Source organism: Panulirus ornatus, chromosome 47 (genome assembly GCF_036320965.1).
Source record: "Panulirus ornatus isolate Po-2019 chromosome 47, ASM3632096v1, whole genome shotgun sequence".
Taxonomy (NCBI): domain Eukaryota; kingdom Metazoa; phylum Arthropoda; class Malacostraca; order Decapoda; family Palinuridae; genus Panulirus; species Panulirus ornatus.
In genome coordinates, this window is record NC_092270.1 from 13,894,774 (window position 1) to 13,915,028 (window position 20,255).

At 42.6% G+C, this 20,255-nt stretch overlaps 1 protein-coding gene across 1 annotated transcript in view; it reads right to left on the reverse strand.

The window, feature by feature from the left end:
- Positions 1-3,337: 3,337 nt before the first annotated feature.
- The window catches only part of Rab40 (RAS oncogene family member Rab40), a 108,798-nt gene continuing 91,880 nt past the window's right edge, over positions 3,338-20,255 (reverse strand). The window contains exons 4-5 of the mRNA XM_071689747.1: positions 19,794-19,936; positions 3,338-3,677 (exon numbers count right to left, since the gene is read on the reverse strand). Coding sequence (XP_071545848.1) covers positions 3,579-3,677; positions 19,794-19,936 — 242 coding nt within the window. The 3' untranslated portion in view covers positions 3,338-3,578. The remainder of the gene's footprint in view (positions 3,678-19,793; positions 19,937-20,255) is intronic.

Genomic DNA, 20,255 nt, shown 5'->3' on the forward strand with positions numbered 1-20,255 from the left:
AAGTCTGTTGTGGATGAGAGAGCTTGGGAAGTGAGTCAGTTGTTGTTCGCTGATGATACAGCGCTGGTGGCTGATTCATGTGAGAAACTGCAGAAGCTGGTGACTGAGTTTGGTAAAGTGTGTGGAAGAAGAAAGTTGAGAGTAAATGTGAATAAGAGCAAGGTTATTAGGTACAGTAGGGGTGAGGGTCAAGTCAATTGGGAGGTGAGTTTGAATGGAGAAAAACTGGAGGAAGTGAAGTGTTTTAGATATCTGGGAGTGGATCTGTCAGCGGATGGAACCATGGAAGCGGAAGTGGATCATAGGGTGGGGGAGGGGGCGAAAATTTTGGGAGCCTTGAAAAATGTGTGGAAGTCGAGAACATTATCTCGGAAAGCAAAAATGGGTATGTTTGAGGGAATAGTGGTTCCAACAATGTTGTATGGTTGCGAGGCGTGGGCTATGGATAGAGATGTGCGCAGGAGGATGGATGTGCTGGAAATGAGATGTTTGAGGACAATGTGTGGTGTGAGGTGGTTTGATCGAGTAAGTAACGTAAGGGTAAGAGAGAGGTGTGGAAATAAAAAGAGCGTGGTTGAGAGAGCAGAAGAGGGTGTTTTGAAATGGTTTGGGCACATGGAGAGAATGAGTGAGGAGAGATTGACCAAGAGGATATATGTGTCGGAGGTGGAGGGAACGAGGAGAAGAGGGAGACCAAATTGGAGGTGGAAAGATGGAGTGAAAAAGATTTTGTGTGATCGGGGCCTGAACATGCAGGAGGGTGAAAGGAGGGCAAGAAATAGAGTGAATTGGAGTCATGTGGTATACAGGGGTTGACGTGCTGTCAGTGGATTGAAGCAAGGCATGTGAAGCGTCTGGGGTAAACCATGGAAAGCTGTGTAGGTATGTATATTTGCGTGTGTGGACGTGTGTATGTACATGTGTATGGGGGGGGGGGGTTGGGCCATTTCTTTCGTCTGTTTCCTTGCGCTACCTCGCAAACGCGGGAGACAGCGACAAAGTATAAAAAAAAAAAAAAAAAAAAATATATATATATATATCTTTCTTTTTTCTTTCAAACTATTCGCCATTTCCCGCATTAGCAAGGTAGCATTAAGAACAGAGGACTGGGCCTCTGAGGGAATATCCTCACCTGGCCCCCTTCTCTGTTCCTTCTTTTGGAAAATTAAAAAAAAATCAAGGGGGGAGGATTTCCAGCCCCCCGCTCCCTCCCCTTTTAGTCGCAGGGAATACATGGGAAGTATTCTTTCTCCCCTATTTTGTTTGTGGAAGCACTAACCACTATCATTTCTGCTTTTCTCAGGTACCTTCCTATGCATTTGGTCATTTTTGAGTGAGACACTGATATATATCTTCCCTCACTCCTGTCACTGTTAATATTGCTGTCTCCTTTCATGATATTAATTGCCCTCTTTCCCAACTTCTTATTGGTGGAATGCATAGGAAGGTACCTGAGAAAAGCAGAAGTGATAGTGGTTAGTGCTTAAACAAACAAAATAGGTGCAATTGTAAGAAGGAAGCAGAGACAAGAACGAAATGAGTATTATGTACAAGATACCATGCAACATATGCCAGGCCTCGTACTATGGTGAGACAGGGAGAGGGTTGAAAAAAGAGACAGGCAGAACACAAAAATTATATCTGGGCAAAGAGAACCTCTAACTCACTGAAAAGCTGAAATTTATTAAGCATTGCAAGAAAAAGGAGAGCAGCTTGCACCTCATCCAATTCCCATTTCTAACCTGTAGGTGACTCAGGAGACTCCAGGCAACCCTAGAGATATTTCCTTCTCTTTCAGAATAGTCTTTGCTACTCCCTGAACACCTCCAGCCTTGAGCATTTATTACTAATCATGGAAAAATTAAAGATGTAACAGAATTTGGCTTCTATTGAACCATCCTTCCCCCAATTAGTCCACTAAAACAGAGGTTTACTGAAGCGTTATCATTCACTCAAGGAAGCAAGCAAGCATCAATGCTGCCAAACAAATTGATCTGACTTTCTACATTCAGTTAATACTGTGAAATTACTGCAATGAACATCCAGCTCTTCATTATTGGAATTCTTAAGAGATTCATGTACTCATATTTTATCATTAAACTGATTATCATCTGGATCACTTGCTATGAAGTAAATTCTGAATTTCTTTTCCATCTGCACTTAGCTGAAAATTCCTTGTGCCACAACCATTTAACAGCTAAAATGCAAAACTGCAAAAACACCAATTGCTAATCTACATAAGGATCCCTGTATAAAGCATTGTAGATCTATGAGAGGTCTGGGTGAAAGGTGAAGCCAAAGTGCTAGTCAAAGTAGAGAAATAGTGTTTACCAAAGTTTGATCCAGTTAAAAACTCTATGCACATAAATTCTTTCCTTTTGTGTATTTACTAATTTGACACTACATTTCTTATATATGAAAAATGCACTTTCTGGATTACCTTGCACCACTACAACCTCATGAAGAAACAGAAGGTAATGTTGGCATTCAAAGCAAACTTCAAATCACTGGAAGACCCTGTGGTTAGTTTGCTCCCTTCCTAACTGTAGCATACACATACCACAATTAAAAATGCTGTGAAAATTAAAGACAATGTGATCAGGTGTGCTCACTATATGGTAGAAATACGACTACAGTGAAATATCCTATGACTGGGGAAATAAAAAAAATACAATTTGATAATGTGTGTTAATCTCAGGTATGATTGTAAAATAGCTCCCATGTAAATTGTCCATAAAAAATTAATAAGGATACTTTTTGTCCCCATGGTGGAAGTGAAAAAAAAGGGGACATTTTGGAAGATAAAGGGAATGCAACCCTATTCATCTCATTACTTGCAGTACATACATTTCCAGGAATACATCCACCATGCATTATGCACTGTGATAATTTACAGCAAAGGTGGTCCAACACCCTCCCTACAAGTGGCAACTCCAGGAGCAAGTAGTAATTTCAACAAGTCTGCATCACCGCCTTCGGTGGACAAGGGAATACATCCTCATAAAGGGCCTTTCTAGCCCAAGTGGAGTCTGCCTAATCCTACTCCCACATGGAGCACAACCACAAAGCTGCTGGACCCCAGTAAGAGGGATCCTGGGGTTGTACAAATGAAAGATATATATATATATATATATATATATATATATATATATATATATATATATATATATATATATATATATATATATATATATTATCCCTGGGGATAGGGGAGAAAGAATACTTCCCACGTATATATATATATATATATATATATATATATATATATATATATATATATATATATATATATATATATCAGTTCAACTAGTGAAGTATAAGTTTCTTAATCTATTACCCAATCAAAGTTTTATTCATTAGTACACAACAATTCCTGATTTTTTAAATTTGGTACTGGTGTACATAACATATGACACATGGTGGATGGAATAATACAGATGGTAGCAATCTACAGAACAGATTACGTTGGTAATACCTGACATCCAAATTCACAGTGAGTTAACAGCACTTGATGATGAATCATAAGCATTTGTATGAGTTGGCAGCAGGTGATGGTGAATCTTAGGTGGTGCGGGTGACTAGCAAATAGTGCAAGTTGAAGTGTTGACACAAGACGTCGTGGTTTCACCTGGAATCATGAGGTGCTTCTTTTTGTGTTTATCAGTTAATGGAATTCCCTGTGGTGAAGAAAAAAAGTCAGTCATTCAAATTTCAGTACAAATGGATCAGACTTGTATAAACAATTACAAAAGCAATATACTGTAATACAATAAAATCTATAACTAGGAAAACTTTTCCTGCTATACAAGATCTTCACAAACTACAATCTTAAAAATTTCTTTAAAGAAAAAAAAAATCTACAATGCCTGGGATCACACAATGTGCAGATTTTGGATTTTCTATGCTTTTAGAAATATAGGCTACAGCCTGTGGTATGAACATATGCCTTCTCCAAATCCATAAATGCTACATACAAATCCATTTATTTTTCTAAGTATTTCTCACATACATTCTTCAAAACAAACACCTGATCCACATATCCTCTACCACTTCTGAAATCACACTGCTCTTCCCGAATCTGATGCTCAGAGGTGGGAGACCAAATTGGAAGTGGAAGGATGGAGTGACAAAGATTTTGAGCGATTGGGGCCTAAACATACAGGAGGGTGAAAGGCGTGCAGGGAATAGAGTGAATTGGAACGATGTGGTATACTAGGGTTGACATGCTATCAATGGATTGAACCAGGGCATTTGAAGAGTCTGGGGTAAACCATGGAAAGTTTTGTGGGGCCTGGATGTGGAAAGGGAGCTGTGGTTTCGGTGCACTACACATGACACCTAGAGTCTGAGTGTTTACGTATGTAGCCTTTGTTGTCCTTTCCTCGTGCTACCTTGCACACATGTGAGGAGGGGGGGGGTGTTATTTCATGTGTGGCGGGGTGGCAGCAAGAATGGAAGAAAGCAGCACGTATGAATATGTGCATGTGTATGTATTCATATATTTATTTATTATACTCTGTCGGTCTCATGCATTAGCGAGGTAGCGCAAGGAAACAGATGAAAGAATTGCACAACCCACCCACATCCACATGTATATACATACACGTCCACACAAGCATATATACATACCTTACATCTCAACGTATACATGTATATACACACACGCAGACATATACATATATACACATGTACATAATTCATACTGTATATATATTCATTTATCTATCTATTTTGCTTTGTCCCTGTCTCCCGCATTAGCGAGGTAGTGCAAGGAAATAGACGAAAGAATGGCCCAACCCACCCACATACACATGTATATACATACACATCCAGACACGCAAATATACATACCTATACATCTCAATGTATACATATATATACACACACAGACATATACATATATACTATCTATTTTGCTTTGTCTCTGTCTCCCACGTTAGTGAGGTAGCGCAAGGTAACAGACGAAAGAATGGCCCAACCCACCCACATACACATGTATATACATACATGTCCACACACGCAAATATACATACCTATGCATCTCAATGTATACATATATATATACACACACAGACACATACATATATACACATGTACATAATTCATAGTCTGCCTTTATTTATTCCCATTGCCACCTCGCCACACATGTAATAACAACCCCCTCCCCCCGCATGTGTGCGAGGTAGCAATAGGAAAAGACAACAAAGGCCCCATTCGTTCACACTTAGTCTCTAGCTGTCATGTAATAATGCACCGAAACCACAGCTCCCTTTCCACATCCACGCCCCACAGAACTTTCCATGGTTTCCCCGAGACGCTTCACATGCACATCGACAGTACGTCAACCCTGGTATACCACTTCGTTCCAATTCACTCCTCGTTCCCTCCACCTCTGACACATATATCCTCTTGGTCAATCTTTCCTCACTCATTCTCTCCATGTGACCAAACCATTTCAAAACACCCTCTTCTGCTCTCTCAACCACACTCTTTTTATTACCTCACATCTCTCTTACCCTTACATTACTTACTCGATCAAAGCACCTCACACCACATATTGTCCTCAAACATCTCATTTCCAGCACATCCATCCTCCTGCGCACAACTCTATCCATAGCCCACGCCTCGCAACCATACAACATTGTTGGAACCACTATTCCTTCAAACATACACATTTTTGCTTTCCGAGATAATGTTCTCGACTTCCAAACATTCTTCAAGGCTCCTAGAATTTTCGCCCCCTTCCCCACCCTATGACTCACTTCCGCTTCCATGGTTCCATCTGCTGCCAGATCCACTCCCAGATATCTAAAACACTTTACTTCCTCCAGTTTTTCTCCATTCATACTTACCTCCCAATTGACTTGACCCTCAACCCTACTGTACCTAATAACCTTACTCTTATTCACATTTACTCTCAACATTTTTCTTTCACACACTTTACCAAACTCAGTCACCAGCTTCTGCACTTTCTCACATGAATCAGCCACCAGCGCTGTATCATCAGCGAACAACAACTGACTCACTGAGATTCCCAAGCTCTCTCATCCACAACAGACTGCATGCTTGCCCCTCTTTCCAAAACTCTGCATTCACCTCCCTAACAACCCCATCCATAAACAAATTAAACAACCATTGAGACATCATACACCCCTGCCGCAAACCTAGATTCACTGAGAACCAATCACTTTCCTCTTTTCCTACTCGTACACATGCCTCACATCATCGATAAAAACTTTTCACTGCTTCTAACAACTTGCCTCCCACACCATATATTCTTAATACCTTCCACAAAGCATCTCTATCAACTCTGTCATATGCCTTCTCCAAATCCATAAATGCTAAATACAAATCCATTTGCTTCTCTAAGTATTTCTCACATACATTCTTCAAAGCAAACACCTGATCCACACATCCTCTACCACTTCTGAAACCACACTGTTCTTCCCCAATCTGATGTTCTATACATGCCTTCACCCTCTAAATCAATACCCTCCCATATAATCTACCAGGAATACTCAACAAACTTATACCCCTGTAATTTGAGCACCCACTCTTATCCCCTTTGCCTTTGTACAATGGCACCATGCAAGCATTCCGCCAATCCTCAGGCACCTCACCATGAGTCATACATACATTAAATAACCTTACCAACCAGTCAACAATACAGTCACCCACTTCTTTAATAACTTCCACTGCAATACCATCCAAGCCTGCTGCCTTGCCGGCTTTCATCTTCCGCAAAGCTTTTACTACCTCTTCTCTGTTTACCAAATCATTTTCCCTAACCCTCTCACTTTGCACACCACCTCGACCAAAACACCCTATATCTGCCAGCCTATCATCAAACACATTCAGCAAACCTTCAAAATACTCACTCCATCTCCTTCTCACATCACCACTACTTGTTATCACCTCCCCATTAGCCCCCTTCACTGAAGTTCCCATTTGTTCCCTTGTCTTATGCACTTTATTTACCTCCTTCCAAAACATCTTTTTATTCTCCCTAAAATTTAATGATACTCTCTCACCCCAACTCTCATTTGCCCTCTTTTTCACCTCTTGCACCTTTCTCTCAACCTCCTGCCTCTTTCTTTTATACATCTCCCAGTCATTTGCATTTTTTCCCTGCAAAAATTGTCCAAATGCCTCTCTCTTCTCTTTCACTAATAATCTTACTTCTTCATCCCACCACTCCCTACCCTTTCTAATCAACCCACCTCCCACGCTTCTCATGCCACAAGCATCTTTTGTGCAAGCCATCACTGCTTCCCTAAATATTTCCCATTCCTCCCCCACTCCCCTTACCTCCTTTGTTCTCACCTTTTTCCATTCTGTACTCAGTCTCTCCTGGTACTTCCTCACACAAGTCTCCTTCCCAAGCTCACTTACTTTCACCACTCTCTTCACCCCAACATTCTCTCTTCTTTTCTGAAAACCTCTACAAATCTTCACCTTCGCCTCCACAAGATAATGATCAGACAAGATAATGATCCAGTTGCACCTCTCAGCACATTAACATCCAAAAGTCTCTCTTTCGCGCGCCTATCAATTAGCACGTAATGCAATAACGCTCTCTGGCCATCTCTCCTACTTACATACGTATACTTATGTATGTCTCACTTTTTAAACCAGGTATTCCCAATCACCAGTCCTTTTTCTGCACATAAATCTACAAGCTCTTCACCATTTCCATTTACAACACTGAACATCCCATGTACACCAATTATTCCCTCAACTGCCACATTACTCACCTTTGCATTCAAATCACCCATCACTATAACCCGGTCTTGTGTATCAAAACCACTAACACACTCATTCAGCTGCTCCCAAATCACTTGCCTCTCATGATCTTTCTTCTCATGCCCAGGTGCATATGCACCAATAATCACCCATCTCTCTCCATCAACTTTCAGTTTTACCCATATCAATCTAGAATTTACTTTCTTACACTCTATCACATACTCCCACAACTCCTGTTTCAGGAGTAAAGCTACTCCTTCCCTTGCTCTTGTCCTCTCACTAACCCCTGACTTCACTCCCAAGACATTCCCAAACCACTCTTCCCCTTTACCCTTGAGCTTCGTTTCACTCAGAGCCAAAACATCCAGGTTCCTTTCCTCAAACATACTACCTATCTCTCCTTTTTTCTCATCTTGGTTACATCCACACACATTTAGACACCCCAGTCTGAGACTTCGAGGAGGATGAGCACTCCCCGCGAGGCTCCTTATTCTGTTTCCCCTTTTAGAAAGTATATGTATGTATACATTGAAATGAATAGGTATGTATATGTGCATGTGTGGGCATTTATGTATATACATGTGTATGTAGGTGGGTTGAGCCATTCTTTTGTCTGTTTCCTTGCGCTACCTCACTAACGCAGGAGACAGCGACAAAGTATAATAAAATGATAGTGTGGTTGAGAGAGCAGAAGAGAGTGTATTGAAATGGTTTGGTCACATGAAGAGAATGAGTGAGGAAAGATTGACAAAGAGGATATAAGTGTCAGAGATGGATGGAATGAAATGTTTGGTCACATGGAGAGAATGACTGAGGAAAGATTGACAAAGAGGATATACGTGTCAGAGGTGGAAGGAATGAGAAGTGGGAGACCAAACTGGAGGTGGAAAGATGGAGTGAAAAAGATTCGGTGCGATCGGGGCCTGAACATACAGGAGGGTGAAAGGCATGCAAGGAATAGAGTGAACTGGACTGATGTGGTATACCAGGGTTGACGCGCTGTCAATGGATTGAACCAGGGCATGTGAAGCGTCTGGGGTAAGCCATGGAAAGTTTTGTGGGGCCTGGACATAGAAAGGTGAATTATACATGACAGCTAGAGACTGAGTGTGAACGAATGTGGCCTTTGTTGTCTGTTCCTAGTGTTACCTTGCGCGCATGTGGAGGGAGGGGGTTGTCATTCCATGTGTGGCGGGGTGGCGACGGAAATGAATAAAGGCAGCAAGTATGAATTATGTACATGTGTATATATGTACATGTCTGTGTATGTATATATATGTATATGTTGAAATGTATAGGTATGTATTTGTGTGCGTGTGAACATGTACATATATACATGTGTGTGTGGGTGAGTAGGGCCATTCTTTCGTCTGTTTCCTTTGAGTCACGAAGGGAGTGCTCATCCTCCTCGAAGGCTCAGACTGGGGTGTCTAAATATGTGTGCATGTAACCAAGATAAGAAAAAAGGAGAGATAGGTAGTATGTTTGAGGAAAGGAACCTGGGTGTTTTAGCTCTGAGTGAAACAAAGCTCAAGGGTAAAGGGGAAGAGTGGTTTGGGAATGTTTTGGGAGTAAAATCAGGGGTTGGTGGGAGGACAAGAGTAAAGGAAGGAGTAGCACTACTCCTGAAACAGGAGTGGTGGGAGTATGTGACAGAGTGTAAGAAAGTAAACTCTATATTGATATGGGTAAAACTGAAAGTGGATGGTGAGAGACAGGTGACTATTGGTGCCTATGCACCTGGGCATGAGAAGAAACATCATGAGAGGCAAGTGCTTTGGGAGCAGCTGAGCGAGTGTGTTAGCAGTTTTGATGCACGAGACTGGGTTATAGTGATGGGTGATTTGAGTGCAAAGGTGAGTAATGTGGCAGCTGAGGGAATAACTGGTGTACATGGGGTGTTCAGTGTTGTAAATGGAAATGGTGAGGAGCTTGTAGATTTGTGTGCTGAAAAAGGAATGGTGATTGGGAATACCTGGTTTAAAAAAGAGAGATATATATAAGCATACGTATGTAAGTAGGAGAGATGGCCAGAAAGCGTTATTGGATTACATGTTAATTGATAAGCACGTGAAAGAGAGACTTTTGGATGTTAATGTGCTGAGAGGTGCAACTGGAGGGATGTCTAATCATTATCTTGTAGAGGCGAAGGTGAAGATTTGTAGAGGTTTCCAGAAAAGTAGATAAAATGTTGGGGTGAAGAGAGTGGTGAGAGTAAGTGAGCTTGGGAAGGAGACTTGTGTGAGGAAGTACCAAGAGAGACTGAGTGCAGAATGGAAAAAGGTGAGAACAAAGGATGTAAGGGGAGTGGAGGAGGAATGGGATTTATTTAGGGAAGCAGTGATGGCTTGCACAAAAGATGCTTGTGGCATGAGAAGCATGAGAGATAGGCAGATTAGGATGAAGAAGTAAGACTATTAGTAAAAGAGAAGAGAGAGGAATTTGGACGATTTTTGGAGGAATAAAGTGCAAATGGCTGGGAGATGTATAAAAGAAAGAGGCAAGAGGTCAGGAGAAAGGTGCAAGAGGTGAAAAAGAGGGCAAATGAGAGTTGGGGTGGGAGAGTATCATTAAATTTTGGGGAAAATAAAAAGATGTTTTGGAAGGAGGTAAATAAAGTGCATAAGACAAGAGAACAAATGGGAACATCAGTGAAGGGGGGTAATGGGGAGGTAATAACAAGTAGTGGTGATGTGAGAAGATGGAGTGAGTATTTTGAAAGTTTGTTGAATGTGTTAGATGATAGAGTGACAGATATAGGGTGTTTTGGTCGAGGTGGTCTACAAAGTAAGAGGGTCAGGGAGAATGGTTTGGTAAACAGAGAAGAGGTAGTGAAAGCTTTGCGGAAGATGAAAGCCGGCAAGGCGGCAGGTTTGGATGGTAATGCAGTGGAATTTATTAAAAAGGGGGGTGACTGTATTGTTCACTGGTTGGTGAGGATATTCAATGTATGTATGGTTCATGGTGAAGTGCCTGAGGATTGGTGGAATGCATGCATAGTGCCATTATACAAAGGCAAAGGGGATAAAGGTGAGTGTCCAAATTACAGAGTTTGCTGAGTATTCCTGGGAAATTGTATGGGAGGGTATTGATTGAGAGGATGAAGGCATGTACAGAGCATCAGATTGGGGAAGAGCAGTGTGGTTTCAGAAGTGGTAGAGGATGTGTGGATCAGGTGTTTGCTTTGAAGAATGTATGTGAGAAATACTTAGGAAAACAAATGGATTTGTATGTAGCATTTGTGGATCTGGAGAAGGCATATGATAGAGTGGATTGAGATGCTCTGTGGAAGGTATTAAGAGTATATGGTATGGGAGGCAAGTTGCTGGAAGCAGTGAAAACTTTTTATCGAGGATGTAAGGTATGTGTACAAGTAGAAAGAGAGGAAAGTGATTGGTTCCCAGCGAATGTCGGTTTGCGGCAGGAGTGCATGATGTCTCCATGGTTGTTTAATTTGTTTATGGATGGGGTTGTTAGGGAGGTGAATGCAAGAGTTTTGGAGTGAGGGGCAAGTATGCAGTTTGCTGTGGATGAGAGAGCTTGGGAAGTGAGTCAGTTGTTATTCGCTGATGATACAGCGCTGGTGGCTGATTCAGGTGAGAAACTGCAGAAGCTGGTGATTGAGTTTGATAAAGTGTGTGAAAGAAGAAAGCTAAGAGTAAATAAGAATAAGAGCAAGATTATTAGGTACAGTAGGGTTGCGGGACAAATCAATTGGGAGGTAAGTTTCAATGGAAAAAACTGAGAGTAAGTGATGTTACCAACACGTGTGTGTTGTATCTATTTCTTATCAGGGCGAGGAGTGATGCCTCAGGCTGGCTCGGAGTTTCTGTCCACCCAGCATTTGGCGGGGTCAGCTGCGGGGGTATTTCACCACCATACGTCATCGGTGCTGAGTTCACAAGAAACCAAAGAGTGTAACTACGCCGAGACTCTGGGACCCTCCAACCAATAAGAACTGCTTATATTTCTATAGCCAATCAAAATGTAAGGTTTATAGCAGCAAGGGTGAACGCTTGTCTTCTTGTACCCACTACACCCGCTGAGATTCGATTCCTCTCTCTCTAGCCCAGTGAGGTGGGTGGTGTCCCCTGCTGTAAACCTGTAAGCCCTGCTGTGCTATAAGCCCGTTACCCGAGTGCTGTGTTATAAGCCCGTTACTACTGTGTCTCGTCAGGTTTAACTAAGTGTTTACTGTGTTACATCAGATTTAGCTAAGTGTACTGTGTTACATCAGGTTTAGATAAGTGTAACGATGAAGTTCATTGTGTCACGTCAAGCGTAACTAAGTGTCATGAGAAAGAGATCTCCTGGCTTGAAATCTTATCTGGAATGTTATCTCATGTTCAATGTTAAACTCACTTTCAGTGTTAACGTAATGATTCATGCTTGATTTATGTGCCTATCTTTGTACACTTGAATTCTTTCATTATAAGTAGATTTAATGTAATGCTGGTCTTTAATTCAATCCCATAACTTTATTATTGTGTTATCCTGAGTTGTTCAACAACAAATCTATAACGTCCTTGCAAGACAAGGATCAGTAGTATTTGTAACATATATGTTACTGGCAACCTAGCCTGAATAAGTGTTGAGTTCGTAACATATGAATAGGTGACCTTGCCAGGATATTTCTTGCCTTAACGGAATCTCTTTCCTTTTCGTTAATCATGCCATTGACCAGCAACGCTGACGTTGACCAGTTCTGTCGATCTGAGCCCTCTCACGAGGGCATCAAGTCTTTGACAAAGCATGAGTTGAAGCTTGTTGCAAATAGGTTAAAATTGAATTATGACCGGAAAGCTAGTAAAGTACAGTTGGAGACCTTAGTCATTTATCATTTTGCTAGTGAACAGATAGTAGATGCTGCGCCTGATGTTGAAATCAATGTTGACAATACCGCTCCATCATTGACGTCGGCCGAAGCCTCGATCCCTCCTAATATCCCTAGTGATGTTAATGTTGATCCCGAGTACTGGCGAATTCAACTACAGATAGCTAAGATCAATGCACAAGTGCAGGTACAGAAGGAGCAGACTGAACAAGCTAGGTTAGCTCTCGAACGTGAGAAACTCAGACTTAACGCTTCACCATCAGGACCAGTGTCGTCTCGGTTGGGTGACTTACATCTCATACCTAAGTTCGATGAAGATAATGTGGCTTCCTTTTTCCTTAAATTTGAACAGACTGCCCGTGACTGCTCTTGGCCGAAGTCAGCCTCGGTGACAGTTTTGCAGCCCCTCCTTTTTGGCAAAGCTGAATCCACATACACCGTGTTGAACGATGACCAGTGTGGTGATTATGAGGTCGTTAAGCAGGCAGTGATAAATTCTTATCATTTAAGTCCAGAAGCACACCGACTCAGATTTCAAGCTAAGCATAAGCGCCCTGATCAAACCTACCTAAATCACTTTTGTGAGAAGTACAAGTTAGGCACGCAAAGGGTACGCTCCGCGGGAGCTTATATCGATGCTGAAACTATTTGTGTTCGAGGAATGTAAGGACGGTCTACCCCATGATGTACGGCAGTACGTAATAACTAAATCAGCGAAGGATTTTGAGAAGGCTGGGAAACTAGCAGATGAGTACATGTTAGATGTCAAACTTGACGCGGGCAGGCAATCAAAGGGCTACGATGGCAGAGAGAGGACCAATGGTCATGTAATCCCACCTGAATCTGCTACCTTGTCAGTAACTCATAAAAGTCAGGGGAAATACTCCCAGAAAGTAAAGTTTTGCTCTCACTGTGGCAAGGCTGGGCACCAAGTGAGGGATTGCTGGGCTCGAGTGAAGGAATCCAAAGATTCTACCAAGAGTAGATCGGTGAATCTCATCTCAACTTTAGGGCCACTTAGTAAAGTAGGCGAGGCTGTCCCTGATCTTAGGAAAAAGAGGGGTTGCAAGAATATTAATCAATCCATAATTAAGGATCCGTTCTGTGGGAACTACAATGCGTTCCTGTCTGAGGGCTATGTTAGTAGATGTGGTGTACGACGAAAAGTGACCGTATTATGGGATTCTGGTGCGCTACAGTCCCTGATGTTGGATGGCTTGGTGCTGCGAGGAGAGTTTGGAGACCGAGTCTTGCTAGATGGACTGTCGGGTCCCAAGGAAGCTCCACTAGTCGATGTGAGGGTAAAAACAGATCTCTTCATGGGCCATGCTCTCATAGGGGTTGTAGATAGGTTACCTGTCTCAGGTGTGGACTTTGTGTTAGGCAATGACCTAGCGGGTGGGAAGATGAACTCAATGCCGGTGTTGCCTACGGGCCCAGTGGAGTCCACGGAAGCAGTGCAGCTTGATGAAGAGGTACCAGAGTTAGTCCCCAACCACGATGATGCCAGGTCTATGACAGCTGGCACGGCAGGCCGTGTGCCTGAGGACATAGCCGCTGAAATGCAGGAAGTTAAGACTCTCCCCCGACTGAGACCAGCAAGAGGAAGCTGTGTGATACCCTCTCCCCTGGTGTAGCCTCTGTTGAGACAGTGGACTTAAAGACTCTTCATGAGAGTGAGGCCAGCGAGAGGAAGCTGTGTGATACCCTCTCCCCTGGTGTAGACTCCGTTGAGACGGAGGAAGTGGTCTCTCCCTATAAGTGAGTCTAGTGAGAGGGAGCTCTGTGAGACCCTCTCCCCTGGTGTAGACTCCGTTGAGACTGAGGATTTGTCTCATGCCAATTCAAGAAAGACTCAGGATTTGAGGACATCTTCTGAGGATGAAATTAGTGAGGAGAAACTGTGTGATACCTCCTGTGCTAGTTTCGAGTCCGAACGAGATTCAGTGGGTGAGACTGTGGATTTGTCTCGCGCCCATTCAAGAGATTCTCAGGAACAGAGGATGATATGGCCTGACAAACGATCTCGTTTGAGAAGGTTTGAGGCGGGCGACGAGGTGTTACTTCAACTACCGCAACCAGGTCAACCCTTGGCTGCCCGGTTTCAGGGCCCCTACACCATTATCCGGAGTGTAGGAGACTCAAATTACCTTGTCTCTACCCCCGATAGGCGCAGAGGTCGAAGATTATGCCATGGAACCGAAGGTGCCAGTCTGCATCATCCAACGTCCAGCGGTAGCCGTGTGTGACGAAGTCGACGACATAGCTGCGAGTGCCTCAGAAGCCTGGGAACTGGACGGAGGTGCAAACGGGAAGTGGGAGACCAAACTTTCGCATCTATCGGAAGATCAATGTGAGCAAATGTCCGCCTTGTTGTCAAAACACCCGGAGGTTTTCCGAAACACACCTGGACAGACCTCGCTCGCAACCCATGATGTGGACGTGGAAGCAGCCCGACCGGTTAAATTGGCTCCGTACCGGGTGAGCCCACAACGAGAGGCCATCATTCGCACTAAGGTGAACTATATGCTTGAGCACGACCTGATTGAGCCATGTCAGTCAGAGTGGAGCTCCCGTTACTCTCGTATCAGTTCTGTATTGACTACCGCCGGGTTAATGAGGTAACAAGAACTGACAGTTACCCCCTGCCGCGAGTGGAAGACTGCATAGATCACATCGGCAATGCTTGCTTCCTATCAAAACTAGACCTCAGGAAAGGGTACTGGCAGATTAGATTGACGGAGAGAGCACAAGATATTAGCACCTTTGTAGTGCTAGGACAAACTTATAAGTGTAAAGTGATGCCTTTTGGCATGAAGAATGCCCCTGCTACATTTCAAAAACTTATGGACATCCTCATCAGAGACCTGCCTGGTTGTGTCGTCTACCTGGATGATATTGTGATATACAGTCAGAGTTGGGAGGAACATCTACAGAGACTTGACAACGTTCTGACGGCCTTGAATAAAGCTAACCTTGTTCTCAATTGGAACAAATGCAAGTTTGTGAAGGCCAAGGGGCAATATTTGGGTTATGTGATCGGTCAAGGTGAGCTAGCCCCACCGACTGCAAAGGGACGTCCAGTCTTTATTCCAAATGAGTGCCCCCTGATCTCGAAGAGAACTGAGATGTTTTATGGGTATGGTTGGGTACTATAGGATGTTCATTGTAAATCTTGCAACAGTCGCAAACCCCTCTGATAGATTTATTGAAGAAAGATGTTAAATATGTTTGGAATGAGCAGTGTGACATAGCCTTTCAGCAATTAAAATCCAAACTTTGTAATAGTCCTATTTTGCAGGCCCCTGATTTTGATCAACCTTTCAAGTTAGCTGTTGACACCAGCAATGTGGGAGCTGGTGCTGTTCTCTTGCAGGAGGACGAGAACCATGTTGAGCACCCTGTAAGTTATTTTAGTAAGAAATTCAATCAAGCCCAAAGGAATTATTCTACCATTGAGAAGGAACTTTTGTCTTTAATATTAGCATTGCATCATTTTCATGTTTACTTGTGTCCTTCAGGCAATGTCATCAAGGTGTATACTGATCACCACCCCTTGAAATATGTTAATAAGTTCCGAGATAAGAATCAAAGGTTAACTAGGTGGGCCTTGTTCCTTCAAGAGTATAATTTAGATATTCACCATATTGCTAGCGCACATAATGTGTTAGCTGATTGTTTATCCCGCTCTTAACGTGAGAAAATTCCTCTTCTAGGAATTTTCTCCTTTAAGGAGGGGGTGTTACGAACACGTGTGTGTTGTATCTATTTCTTATCAGGGCGAGGAGTGATGCCTGAGGCTGGCTCGGAGTTTCTGTCCACCCAGCATTTGGCGGGGTCAGCTGCGGGGGTATTTCACCACCGTATGTCATTGGTGCTGAGTTCGCAAGAAACCGAAGAGTGTAACTACGCCGAGACTCTGGGACCCTCCAACCAATAAGAATTGCTTATATTTCTATAGCCAATCAAAATGTAAGGTTTATAGCAGCAAGGGTGAACGCTTGTCTTCTTGTACCCACTACACCCGCTGAGATTCGATTCCTCTCTCTCTAGCCCAGTGAGGTGGGTGATGTCCCCTGCTGTAAACCTGTAAACCTGTAAGCCTGTAAGCCCTGCTGTGCTATAAGCCCGTTACCCGAGTGCTGTGTTATAAGCCCGTTACTACTGTGTCACGTCAGGTTTAACTAAGTGTTTACTGTGTTACATCAGATTTAGCTAAGTGTACTGTGTTACATCAGGTTTAGATAAGTGTAATGATGAAGTTCATTGTGTCACGTCAAGCGTAACTAAGTGTCACGAGAAAGAGATCTCCTGGCTTGAAATCTTATCTGGAATGTTATCTCATGTTCAATGTTAAACTCACTTTCAGTGTTAACATAATGATTCATGCTTGATTTATGTGCCTATCTTTGTACACTTGAATTCTTTCATTATAAGTAGATTTAATGTAATGCTGGTCTTTAATTCAATCCTATAACTTTATTATTGTGTTATCCTGAGTTGTGCAACAACAAATCTATAACGTCCTTGCAAGACAAGGATCAGTAGTATTTGTAACATATATGTTACTGGCGACCTTGCCTGAATAAGTGTTGAGTTCGTAACAGTGAGCTTGAGTGAAGTGTTTTAGATATCTGGGAGTGGATTTGGTAGAGGATGGAACTATGGAAGTGGAAGTGAGTCACAGGGTGGGGGAGGGTGCGAAGGTTCTGGGAGCACTGAAAAATGTGTGGAAGGCAAGAGCATTATCTTGGGAAGCAAAAATGGGTATGTTTGAAGGAATAGTGGTTCCAACAATGTTATATGGTTACGAGGCGTCGGCTATAGATAGGGTTGTTCAGAGGAGGGTGGATGTGCTGGAAATGAGATGTGTGAGGACAATATGTGGTGTGAGGTGGTTTGATCAAGGAAGTAATGAAAGGGTAAGAGAGATGTGTGGTAGTAAAAAGAGTGTGGTTGAGAGAGCAGAAGAGGGTGTGTTGATATGGTTTGGTCACATGGAAAGAATGAGTGAGGAAAGATTGACAAAGAGGATATATGTGTCAAAGGTGGAGGGAATGAGGAGAAATGGGAGACCAAAATGGAGGTGGAAGGATGGAGTGAAAAAGATTTTGAATGATCGGGGCCTAAACAAACAGGTGGGTGAAAGGCGTTCAAGGAATAGAGTGAACTGGACGATGTGGTATACCAGTGTCAATATGCTGTTAATATATTGCACCAGGGCATGTGAAGTGTCTGGGGTGAACCATGGACAGCTTTGTGGGGACTGGATGTGGAAAAGAAGCTGTGGTTTTGGTGCATTACACATGACAGCTAGACACTGAATGTGAAGGAATGTGGCCTTTGCTGTCTTTTCCTAGCGCTACTTTGAGCATGCACAGGGGGGAGGGGGTGCTACTTTATGTGTGGTGGGGTGGTGACGGGAATGAATAAAGGCAGCAAGTATGAATTATGTACATGTGTATATATGTATATGTCTGTGTATGTATGTATATGTATACGTTGAATTTTTTTTTTTTCATACTAGTCACCATTTACCACGTTAGTGATATAGTGTTAAGAACACAGGACTGAGCCTTTGAGGGAAATCCTCACTTGGCCACCCTTCTCTGTTCCTTCTTTTGAAAAATCAAAAATGAGAGGGAAGGATTTCCAGCCCCCGGCTTCCTCCCCTTTTAGTTGCCTTCTACGACATGCAGGGAATACTTGGGAAGTATTCTTTCTCCCCATCCCCAGGGATAACGTTGAAATGTATAGGTATGTATATGTGCGTGTGTGGACGTGTGTGTATATACATGTGTATGTGGGTGGGTTGGGCCATTCTTTTGTCTGCTTCCTTGCACTACCACGTTAATGCGGGAAACAGCGACAGAGTATTATAAAGAATAAAAAATATTTATTCATTATTTTATTTATTAACCATACCCAATCGCCGTCTCCCATGTCAGCGAGGTAGCACAAGGAAACACATGAGGAATGACCCAACCCACCCACATACACATGCATGTACATAAACACCCACACATGCAAATATCCATACATATACATTTCAACATATACATATACATACATATACAAAAATACACTTGTACACATCCAGACTTGCTGCCTTCATCCATTCCTGTTGCCACACCACCACCCATGACATAGCATCCCCCCTTCCAGCGAAGTATCTATATATGTATATATGTGTACATGTGTATAAAAGCAGATGTGGCCTTTCTTCACCTGTTTTCTGCGCTACCTCACCAATGCAGAAAACGGTGATCAAATTGAAAAAAAGGTCCCTAAAAATTACATGTTACCTGTCTTAAGTGGAAGATGTTGTCATAGATAGTATATCTTTTGAGAAGTGACATGATTGGTTGTGGTAACAGAAGATGTTCAACACAGTGGGGGTTGAAACAATGGCCCAACTTACTTAAAGCTTTAACCATGTCTTCTCTCCTCACCAAACCAGACTCTAAGACCATTCCACATTGCATAACACCCTAACCTAATCAACCTACAACTGCCACCCTATCATCAACAGTCCCTCAAAATACTTACTCCAACTCCTCACCACCTACTACCACTTTCCCTTTTGGCCCCATCACAGATGTTCCTATTTGTTCTCTTATTTTTGCATGTTATCAACTTCCTTCCAAAACATCTTATTCTCCCTAATGTTTACTGATACTCTCTCCCCAAAATTCTCATTTGCTCTCTTTTTCAACCGCTGCGCCTTCCTCTTCACCTCTTGCCACTTTCTATTATACATCTCCCAATCATTTGCGCTCCTTCCATGTAAGCACTGCCCAAATGCCTCTTTTCTCTTTCACTAGCAACTTCACTTCCTCATCCCACCACTCACTACTATTTCTAATCTTCCCACCTCACCTTTCGCATGCCACACGTATCTCTCACACATGCCAGCATTGCTTCCCTAAACACCTATCATTCCTCACCCACTCCCCTTGCTTCATTTACTCTCTCACCTTTTGCCATCTTACACTCAATCTCTCCACCTATTTCTTCACACAAGTCTCTTCTCCAAGCATACTTACTCTCACCATTCTTTTCTCACCAATATTGTTTCATTTTTTCCAAAAACTTTTACAAATCTTCATGCCTCACCACAACACATCCCATCAGCTGCCCCTATCAACACATTTACATCCAAAAGTCTTATAATTAATATGATACATTCCTAAAACTCAAATAACATGTTACTTACCTGTCTTAGGCGGGTGGTGTGGTTGTGGATTGTATAACTTTTGAGATGTGACTTGATAGGTTGTGGTAGCGGAAGATGTTCAATACCATACACAGTGGTGGTTGCAACAATGGCACGACTGCACAATTCCTGAAGCGTTAACACTGCGAAAAATTCCCCTATTAGCTCCCATTAGGGACAAACCATATCAAAGAAATTATCTTTTCAATCTCTTATACAAATGCAAGTACAATTCAAGCGTTATACACTACATCCCACTCTTACAAGTAACTTCCCAAATATGTATCTATATGGGCTCCCTAGGTATAATGGTTAGCATCACTGACTATGAATTAATGCACTGGCAAAACTAGGTTTATATTCTGGGTGCGGCAGTCAGCCCATGGCCAACCCAGCTATTCATTCTCCCTTCAGAACTGGTAGATAAATAAGTGTACAATAGGTGAAACAGCAATAATTAGG